Source organism: Copidosoma floridanum, unplaced genomic scaffold, assembly GCF_036245765.1.
Source record: "Copidosoma floridanum isolate Cflo_tuat_1 unplaced genomic scaffold, Cflo_Japanese_pri ptg000006l, whole genome shotgun sequence".
Taxonomy (NCBI): domain Eukaryota; kingdom Metazoa; phylum Arthropoda; class Insecta; order Hymenoptera; family Encyrtidae; genus Copidosoma; species Copidosoma floridanum.
In genome coordinates this window covers 16,315,416-16,326,025 of record NW_028321883.1, presented here as the reverse complement: position 1 = coordinate 16,326,025, position 10,610 = coordinate 16,315,416, and the positions used below count along the sequence as shown (strand labels likewise).

The window sequence follows — 10,610 nt, the reverse complement described above, 5'->3', positions numbered from 1 at the left end:
TCCACTTGGCGAGGGACATCTTTTTTTTTTTTCTTTTTTTTTTTTTGTTGAGTTTATTTTTTTAAGAGAGAGAGAGAGAAAAAAAGGATTACTTTGTCGCTGCACACGCGACTGTGCGGCGATGTCAAGTACAACTCTCTGAATCTCCCTACGTGTGTAGGTACGCGCCAACTCGGCGTCACCGGTGGTTAGGTATATCTTCTTCCCCATTGATTGTTGTATTGCTCTTGTGGCTGACGGCGGGTAACAAACACATCCGCGTCGTCTCTTCCTCTTTTGTTGATTGTTGTAAAAAAAAAAAAAAAAAAAAAAAAAAAAAGGAGGAAGAACAAAAGTTTTGTTTTAATCACTAGCTCTCGCTATCCCGTGCGTGTAAATACTCCCCCTGTAACAAATACAACGCGGCGTTAGGACAATTTTACGTTTATTCATCTATGAACTTTTCTTTTTTTTCCCCTCTTCCTATATATACTCTCGTCCTCTCTGTTGACTTTGACCCTTGTTTTTTTTCTTTTTCCCTTCGTTGTTGTAATCGCGCGTGCGTACTATACGTATAGATAAATAATATATATACATATATATGTTTGTTTGTATTGATTAATATAGTTACACGCTGGACGCGACTGGTCGATCGACATGCCAAAAAAAAAAAAAAAAAAAAGAAAAAAATATGCACAGAGAGTTATAAATAATATATGAGATTTTTTATTAATTAACGTCGTAATAATTATTGTATCTTTTTTTTTTTTTAATTGTCATACATATATTTACCATACATATGCGATTGAACTCACAATTTTGCGACTTTGTTGGTAACGTATGCTTTTTGTTGTTTTTTCATCGCTATATTATTTGAGTGTAATAATGATACTTTACTCCAACAGAGCGTAAATTCATTGGCGCACGTACGAATATATTTATAATATTGTAATGGCATTACGTTTTAACTTGTTACAACATGTACTTGTTTTTCACCATACCAATGTTGACCCACGATATTGTTTTTTCGAATTTTAACCACGTTACATTACACACCTTGGTTAATTAATTTTTTTAACTTTTTTTTTCTTTTCCAAGTCCATTTTGAGTACGAATTTCTATCATTTGTATGCGCGCACGTATCGCGAAATCAATGGAATGCGCTTCTTTCAAAACTGGACTTGTACTTGTCACAAGTGAGCAATGTTCGCTCGTACGGTACACGCTACAATGGGCACCTTGGCCTTTCCTTCATGGAAAGATGAAACAAATGAACAATCAGCCAACTAGAAGAGTTTGGGAGCCCCACAAGGAGAGGCCGACGTTGTCCATTTTAGCGACGAAATTTTTATTTGTTAGCATAAGTAAAGACAAGCATTATGATTTATATACAATAATATGGACTCGACGATCGCTGCACAATAAAGATCCAATAATTTAAGCTTTGTTTCCAAGTGCACCGTTTATCATCATCATCATCTTTTCATTACAATCGTCGTCGATTATTCTTATTATTTTTTATTATTATTATTATTAATTATAATACTAATATTATTGTCGTGTCATTAAATTGATGACGTTAGTCGTAAGTATACCTATAAATATTATACATAACTTTAGATGAAAAAAGAGGAAGAAGAAAAGAAAAAACGAACCAGGACAAAGACCTGTAATCCGTATGAAAATATGTCTTTACCCATTGTTTGTATGAAAAAGAAAAAAGAAATTAAATTAAGTTTTTTTAAAGCGCTTTTTTTTTTTATATACGGTAGTGCCATTACAGGCAGCATCATGAACTACACGAAACAATACTTTACGAATGGTATCCACAATGTATATGATACACACTGTATGTATAATATTAATAAACGTCACAAAGAATAAACGAGCGTTAAAAAAAAAAAAAAAAAAAAAAAAAAAAAAAAGAAAAGAGAGACATTGATTCATTCTAAAGTCACCACACACCGATAAACCCGTCCCGTTGCCATGGCAAATCAACCATTATCCCTCTCCCCTTCAGAGCAGTGGATAAGTTACCAAAACGTATGATCGTAACGAAATACGCGATGCAGCATCGACAAGTGCACGCGCTCCCATGCACCGATTAGTCGAACTCACCGAGATACAACAATAAACACGAAGCAATGGAGTTGGAGGGATCAGCGGAGCCGTCGGACGCCGAGTGCGTTTCGCAATTGATATCCGACACGAGGCTCAAGATCGAGAGCAAAGTCGCGGAGGCCGTGCAGAGCCTGTTGGTCGATTTCGACGAGGTCGAGGACGCCAGAGACGGAGACGAGGCTTCCCAGGTGGAGGATGATCCCTGCGGCACCACCGTGCCATTGACCAAGTGGGAGATGGTGGAGAGCGCCGAGCGGAAGATCGAGGCCTCGATCGAGAAGATCGAATTGCCGATCGAGGACGAGAGGAGGGCAGAGTTCGAGGGTCTCATCAGCCGACTGAACTCGGGTCTCGAGGAGGAGGAGGGGGAGGGGAGTCCTTACGAGGCTGCAAAGGCTAGGGTGAAGGTCAAGGGAAAGGTGTACAAGTTCGACCCTAAGATGCACGGAGTGAGGTGTGCTTGGTGTGGGGTTTTCCTTAATACCGATTTCTTGAGAGGGAACTATGTGTTTTTAGGATGACCCCGGAGTTTCTCAGAAAGCACTGCAAGGATAACAAACTGTACGACACGCCGTACCTGAACGACGTGCTGTACCTGCACTACAAAGGTGAAGCTTGTACAATGTGTATAGTTGCGGTGGTTGCGTGAATTAATGGGCCCATTGGGCGATCGGCAGGTTTCTCTTTCATCGAGAATCTGGAGGAGTACACTGCGCTCAAGTGTCTCTGGTTGGAGAACAACGGGATCCTCGAGATCGCCAACCTGGAGAACCAGTTGGAGCTCAAGTGCCTCTTTCTGCAGAACAACCTCGTGGAGAGGATCGAGAACCTCGAGCACCTGGCGAAACTCGACAGTCTCAACTTATCCCACAACCTCATCAAAAGGATCGAGAATCTAGGTATAACTACCCTATGACCGCGTTGGGTGTTTTTGTAATTATAAATACGTGGTTTCGCCTCGATCGGCCAGATTGCCTGAAAAACCTCAACAGTTTGGACGTGTCGCACAACTACCTGCATACCGTGGAGGACATACAGCACCTCCGCTCGCTGGACAACTTGTCCATCCTGGACCTGTCCTACAACAAGATAGACACGCTCGAGCTGATCGACGTGAGTTTGATACACCGTGCGATAATTTGTTTGTCATTGCTTAGATAATGCTAAGATCTCGTCCTCAGATCGTCGGGGACATGAAGTCGTTGCGAGTGTTGACACTCACGGGCAACCCGATAGTGCGCACGGCTAAGATGTACCGCAACACCTTGACGCTCAGGTGCAAGAACCTCCAGCACTTGGACGACCGGCCGGTGTTTCCTCGGGACCGGGCTTGCGCCGAGGCGTGGTGAATTTCATGTTTTTGTAGCCTGTATGGATGCTCGATTGTTACTAATCCACGCAACGATTGCCGTAGGGAACGTGGAGGCCCGGAGGAGGCACAGGCCGAGAGGCTGCGCTGGATCGAGGCCGAGCAGAAGAAGATCAACGATAGTGTTATGGGTATACCGGCTTATTTATCATGTACCGATGATTTTCGTCGAGTGCTCAATTGCTATGGTTGACGATTTTTGGTTTCAGCTCTGATAAACAGGAAAAATTCATTTGCTGAAGCAAAAAGAAACGAAGTGGTATTGAACGAGAAAGAAACTGGTGAGAAGCAAATGCAGGTGGGGTACAAACACTTTTCCTTTTTTTTCCTCTCGCAAATGTACGGTTAGTTGCATAGCGATTGTTTCTCAGGAAACAGATGGTGGTCACATCAGCGATACTTGCAAGAGTGTCAGAGAGGCATCGAGCAGTGTGCCGATTTTAGAATCGATAGAAGAAGACACTGTTCAGGAAACGGACAATGGTCACATTACCGATACCATCAAGAGTGGTGGAGAGTCGCCAAGCAATGTGCCGATTGTAAAATCGGTAGGGACAAAGGATACTCAGGAGATGGACGATGGTCACATTAATGATACAGACAAGAGTGGTGGAGAGTCGCCAAGCAATGTGCCGATTGTAGAATCGGTAGGGACAAAGGATACTCAGGAGATGGACGATGGTCACATTAATGATACAGACAAGAGTGTCGGAGAGTCACCCATAAATGTGCCGATTTTAGAATCGGTAGGGACAAAGGATACTCAGGAGATGGACGATGGTCACATTAATGATACAGACAAGAGTGGCGGAGAGTCGCCCACAAATGTGCCGATTTTAGAATCGGTAGAAGGAGAGAGTGCTCAAGAGATGGACAATGATCACATCAGTGACATCGGCAAGATTGGCAGTGAATCCCCGGTGGATGAACCGATTTCAGAATCGGTAGAAGAAGAAGGTACTCAAGGGAGTCAGAGGGCGGATGATGGTCACATCAGAGATACAGAAATTGCAGACAACAGTGGGAAAGAGTCACCGATGAATGTGCCGATTTTAGAATCGGTAGAGACAGAGGGTGCTCAGGGGACGAACGATGATCACTTGAGTGACATCGGCAAGATTGGCAGTGAGTCGCTGTGCAATGTGCCAATTTTAGAATCGGTAAAAGAAGAAGGTATTCAGAGAACGGATGATGGATCTTACACCAGAGATACAGAAATTGCAGACAACAGTGGGAAAGAGTCACCGATGAATGTGCCGATTTTAGAATCGGTAGAGACAGAGGGTGCTCAGGGGACGAACGATGATCACTTGAGTGACATCGGCAAGATTGGCAGTGAGTCGCTGTGCAATGTGCCAATTTTAGAATCGGTAAAAGAAGAAGGTATTCAGAGAACGGATGATGGATCTTACACCAGAGATACAGAAATTGCAGACAACAGTGGGAAAGAGTCACCGATGAATGTGCCGATTTTAGAATCGGTAGAGACAGAGGGTGCTCAGGGGACGAACGATGATCACTTGAGTGACATCGGCAAGATTGGCAGTGAATCCCCAGTGGATGTGCCGATTTCAGAATCGGTAGAAGAAGAAGGTACTCAAGGGAGTCAGAGGGCGAATGATGGTCACATCAGAGATACAGAAATTGCAGACAACAGTGGGAAAGAGTCACCGATGAATGTGCCGATTTTAGAATCGGTAGAAGCAGATGATGCGAACGGACAAGAAATGGATGACGTAGAAATCGATGGTGTCGAGAGTCAAAGTTTCTTTGAATCTTTTACAGAAGGCACGATGATCGATGACGATTACTACAGAAGCCTCGAGTGCCAAAGTTACGAATTTTTCAACGAGATAATGGAGAAACTGAATAAGGTCAGGATTTTTTATTTGCTCCAAAACTAAAGGAGTACTAAGTTTTCTTTTTTTTTTTTCTTTACGTTTGCCAGGATGAATCAGACGAAAACGTCGGGAGCCCCGAGTTTGTCATCCAAGACGATGGTTCGCAGAAAAACGCGGAAGCCGTTTGCGAAGTAGATTTGATGGGTGATCGAGGGGAGTACTTTCAATCAAGTGACATCGAGACGAGCAACGAGACACCAGCTAACCAAGTGAGGGATCTTATATCTTTAACTGGAGCAATTAACGCATCTGTTAGCAAATATAATCCAAAACATATACCCACCTATACCCGACCAGGTCGAGTATGAGGTCGTGCCCGACTTGGACGAAGGCGAGGTGGCCTACTCGAGCGAGATCGGCAAGGAGGGAGCCATCAACGACGTGGAATCATTCGCATCTTCCGACGACGAGGACGACGGCATCCGGATAATCCTGTACCCCGGGCAACTAGAAACGAGCGACAAAACATCGCGCGGCATCGGCGAAGGAGACGTCATCCTGGAGGCGGACAACACAACGAAATACGAAAGCCTTGGCACGGACAAGGTGCACAGCACGGAGACGATCACGACCCCCGACTTGGGAGGGGATGAGAAAATCTGCAGTCTCCAGACTCCCAACGTCTCCAGCGCCAACAGCGAGACCGAGGAGGGTGACACGACCGAGCTGACGGAGTCGCTGACCGACGTGAACGAGAAGAACGGCCTTACCAGTCTTACCACCGACGCGACAGGGCTGGAGTGTCCTAAGGATGTTACGGGGCCAGGGGGAGGTGGCGCGAAGTTGTCAAGTGAGTCCGAAAAGGGACGAGCGCCATCGGCGGTGATGGCCAAGATACTGAATAAGGTTTGAGTTCTGGGGCTCGCGAGGAACGCGGTTGTATAATATAATATAAGTATAACGTGAGTGACGGTTGTATATTGTCAATCAACAGCTCCAGAAAAAGCCGGTGGACGACTGTGACGAGGCGAGGGACGACAGAGGCCAGGATGGCGGTGCTTACGTGCTCGATCGGCTGGCTGACGTCAGAAAAGGGGTTAATGACTTCTGCAACGATAATCCGGAGTTGATCGAGTGGTCGGAGAGGCTGAAGAAGTCGGAGCAGGTAGTTTTGACGATTCGCAAGAACGCACAGTCCGAGTCAGATTAAATATTACTTTTATCTGTGGGTGCACGGGCTGTCATCGCATTTATATTAGTGTTTGGTCATGCGTTTGGAGGTTAAGTGTGGCAGTTTTGAAGTATACGTAGAGACGATGTAGCGTCGATGCACCAGGTGCACGGATCGCTTTTAGTCATAAGTTTTTGATGATCGAGTGCTTCACTAGGTATGTTTTTTTTTTATAAAGTTTCTAATTATACACGCTTGAAAATATGTACATGTTTTTCAGTTTACACACGAATCATCATGTACCCATATCTAGTTATACATAAATCTTAAAGTCAGTATACTCTAATATAAAAAAAAAAAGGTATATATAAATAATTACATTGAAGTTTTGGATACTGTTATTTTATTCAGTATTTTCTTTAAGATTTGCTCACTAATATTATACTAATGCATTCAAACTTTTGACGAATGACGTAATTTTATAAGAATTATCCGTTCATGTAAGTAGATCGGGTTGCAGATGGACAGGCTTGAAATCCAGCGACAGTATAACACATATAAAGATGGTTTAAGCCTCAGTCTGTGATTTTATACATTATGCGTAAACTCCTAAGTAATAACAATTGTTTAATAAACTGAATTTAATAAATAATGCCAATGACGTCTGCTATTAATCTTACAATGCTAAATGATTCCGAAAATCTTTACTTGATGGTAATTGTCACTTTTACCTAATTAAAACAAATTGTTAAATAACTTTATATTAAGCAACTTACAGAAATATAATGGGCTTCAATTAAACCCTCACAGTTGATTATAACCGTGTGTGTGTGTGGGGGGGGGGAGAAGACTATAAACAACAGTCCAGATAAACAAAGTTAAGTAAAAATTTATTAAATTCACCCATAATATGAAAGTGAGAAAACTTTATAAAAACTTATATGCCATTGTCAAATATTAAATTTAACAATAATTAAACAATAGCCTCCGTTGTTGTGTATACTTATCATTATAGATATCGAAAATTTTTGTTCACATGAGCCACTCTTTAATCAAGCCTGCTATCTTCTTTCTTGCTTCAGTCAATTGAGGTAGATCTTTATCAGATGAGGGATAAACATTTGCACAGTGGGCAGTACCTACGTAATTTTTATAAAAAAAATAAATTCATGATCTCAAACTTGATATCAACATTACAAGAATCAAATACCTTTGATGAAGATTGAGGGAGCGTTTGGCAAAGTAGAGTTGATAATTCCAAGAGCATGCCATGGATCAATACTTCCATGTACAAAAACAACGTTTGAAACTACTCCCGGTAGAGTCAAGCCGCCGTATATTAAATTGGTGCGAATTACTCCTGGTTCCAAGGTATGTTCAAATCTGTAAAAAGAAGTTTGTTTAATCATTTATTTGGTTAGTTAATTTATAGCCGAGAAATTTGAGGATACCTACCTGGGTCCAAAAACTTTGGTACATTGTTTGATGAAGAATTCAACAGGAAAACTTTGGCTGAACAATTTCGGTCGTGCAGTCGAGGTTTGGTAAAACCCGAACTCCGTGCACGTTTGATACATCCATTGACGACCTAATAATTTTATTTTCCCACTTAAATTTATCATCAAAATTTTTCGTATGAAAATTTACCTCCAGCTTCTTTCTCTTGCTCAGACCATGTTAAGTTTCTCAACTCATCGACCATTTTATTGAATTTATAATCCAGACACTTGTCCTTGTTCTTCTCAAGCAGCATACTAATTACTTTGGCAAGCCTTTGGAGGGGAATCCCTTTACTTTGATCAACCATTACATCACAAACGTCATCTATGCTTATTGAACTTCCGTTGCGATTGTCCTTATTATATTGAACAACGTCGGCAATGTACTCGGCAACAGTTTCATACAAGTTGGCAATGTCATCTTGGGACGTATGTCCCTGATCAATTGGATCACAGAAGCTAAAATAAAAAATCGTTTTTTTTAAAACATCGAAATGGCACTTACAAAGGCATTATGTTTTATAAATGCAAACTGTTGCATTACTGAAAAAGTTTTTCCAGTTCCTGCTGACCATTGCGATGTTTCAAAAACAAATCAACTTGGCTAGTCGCGTTTGCAATGGCATCGACACAAGCTTGAGAATGTGTCTTCAGAGATTCTTCAACCACAATCATGTACTCTGCAAGATGTTATGAATCATTTGATACCTTTTGTTTTTGGTTTAACAAACACTAATAGCCGAGTAAGTGCGTGAGTAAATAAAAAAGTGAGTCGGTAAACCTTGGAAGTCAATTTTAGCGAGCAGAGGACCACTAGAAGATACTGCACCATGGACGAGATGAGGGTACTTGTAACGCATCCAAGCAGCCAATGAACCGGGATAAGAGCCCCCAAAGACGATCCACTTGTTGTTAGTTAATTTGTGTTCACCCTTCATACCATTGATGAAGTAGGCCAAGTCGCCAAGTGCTTGTTGGGAAGTCAACCATTTCATGTTCTTCACACCCAGATCACTGTCAATTAAATCCCATATAAAATTTTCATCCGAGATTATTAGAAGGTGCAAAACGGTATACTCACGACACCGGATGGCTCATGCCATAGTATCTGTGCTCCAGCAAGAAGCACATGGCTCCAAAGTCCCTGGCATACTCAATCATTGCGCCTTCCAGCATCCATTTTCCACTGGCTGGTCCCTCGCCTCCAATCATCAAAAAGATGGGTCCACCATCCTTGTAGTAATCAGAATTCATAAAGTATCTCTGCAACAGAGCATCAATTGAAATGAACCACCGTAGGAACAATCAGCAAACTGTACAGTGTATGATATGTTACTGTTATAGATTTGACAACTTGCCTGCTTCCAAGTGCGTCCTTCCACGACGTCATCGTGGTCCAAATATTGCGTGAACCACTGTTCTTTCGGTGGATCACGGAGCTTGGACAAGTTAGGCTCTCCAATGTCGCCATAATTGTTTCTTCCTTTCTTAAAACTGCGCCATGCACCACTAGAATGCAAATTTGCCACAAGAAGAAGCACCAACGGCAGTAGGGACAGCTTCATGATTGAGCTCTCAATAACGTCTGAGAGTCGATGCTTATTGAACCGATATTGAACGCAGTTGACCTATGCGTGTCGTGGAATCTGTTGATAAAAGTGTGTTATTAAATGAATATAGATTGTATATGTACACTCGAAGGCTTGAGAGAGAGAGCTTATTGTTAAAGAGTTCTACTGCGATTACTCGTAATCAATAGAAATTTATCTGAATTTTCTGGATGAAAAATAACTAAAAGACTCGCAACAAAGCGTTTGTCGACGACAATTGTTTTCATACGATTTATGCGATCGGTACGAAGGAAAAAAAATGTCTACATTGCACAATGATGTGTTGAAAACGTACGAGACTAATTTACAAACGTGACTGAAAAACAGGACAGAAAAAATCATAGAGGCAAATATTAAAACCCGGAAAACCAGCAGTTAAGTACATTTACTTACTTGTACGTATGCCAACCGATTTTTCTTTGTTGTAACAAAGTTATATTCCCGGAAGACTCCCGAGCATTAACCTCAGCCGAGGTATTGGCTCTCGAAATGTTTGCAGCAGATCGTCCTAAACTATAACTTGTATTTCCTAGTGGTATTACTACTAAATTACTTTTGAGGCACGAATATCTATCCTAATTGTACGTCTATATATTATTTATATTTATATTCCCCTGAAAAAAGGGGGGACCCCCGCACGATTCGAATCGTTCGATGCACTAAAGTGTATAGATATACACTTGGATTATGGGGTACCTATATGAGAAATCCACAAAAAAAATTTCAAATTGTCCCCTGTTTGAAGAAAAACATTTTTTTTTTTTTTTTTTTTTTTGAGACACACCTCCGAAGTGGGGCTTATTTTGCTCGCAATGTCATGTACTATGGGGGAAAAATCGTGAACACTGCGGTTTCAGTCGAGGTGACAAGGTTTTCCTTAATTTATGTGAAAAATTACACATGTAGATATAGTAATTTCATTAAAAATCGAAAAAAGGGCCTTAGATTTTTTTTACACAGTATATGCCTCTAAGAGCAAAATAAGTCCCATTTCGGAGGTGTGCTTAAAAAAAAAATTTT

General features: G+C 41.6%; 1 protein-coding gene across 5 annotated transcripts; it reads right to left on the bottom strand.

The window, feature by feature from the left end:
• Window positions 1-7,387: 7,387 nt before the first annotated feature.
• LOC106644230 (putative serine protease K12H4.7) lies at window positions 7,388-10,238 on the bottom strand. 5 transcript variants are annotated; one of them, XM_014359641.2, is made up of 9 exons: window positions 9,984-10,238; window positions 9,339-9,626; window positions 9,062-9,243; window positions 8,762-8,994; window positions 8,525-8,660; window positions 8,129-8,439; window positions 7,937-8,069; window positions 7,692-7,864; window positions 7,388-7,620 (listed from the first exon to the last, which is right to left on the bottom strand). In XM_014359641.2, exons 2-9 carry the CDS (start codon window positions 9,543-9,545, stop codon window positions 7,514-7,516), a joined length of 1,482 nt encoding a protein of 493 aa, XP_014215127.2. In that variant the 5' UTR covers window positions 9,546-9,626; window positions 9,984-10,238; the 3' UTR covers window positions 7,388-7,513. The 5 variants fall into 5 exon arrangements, with proteins under 5 accessions (XP_014215127.2, XP_014215130.2, XP_014215131.2 ...); XM_014359644.2 differs by lacking the exon at window positions 9,984-10,238 and adding an exon at window positions 9,886-9,963; XM_014359645.2 differs by lacking the exon at window positions 9,984-10,238 and adding an exon at window positions 9,858-9,924.
• Window positions 10,239-10,610: the final 372 nt, after the last annotated feature.

Coding starts and splice junctions, on each gene's coding strand:
- LOC106644230 (XM_014359641.2), bottom strand. CDS start 9,545: ATGAAGCTGTCCCTACTGCCGTTGGTGCTTCTTCTTGTGGCAAATTTG. Junction 9,244..9,338: donor AAGGACGCACTTGGAAGCAG/GCAAGTTGTCAA, acceptor GCTCTGTTGCAG/AGATACTTTATGAATTCTGA. Junction 8,070..8,128: donor GCAAGAGAAAGAAGCTGGAG/GTAAATTTTCAT, acceptor TAAAATTATTAG/GTCGTCAATGGATGTATCAA.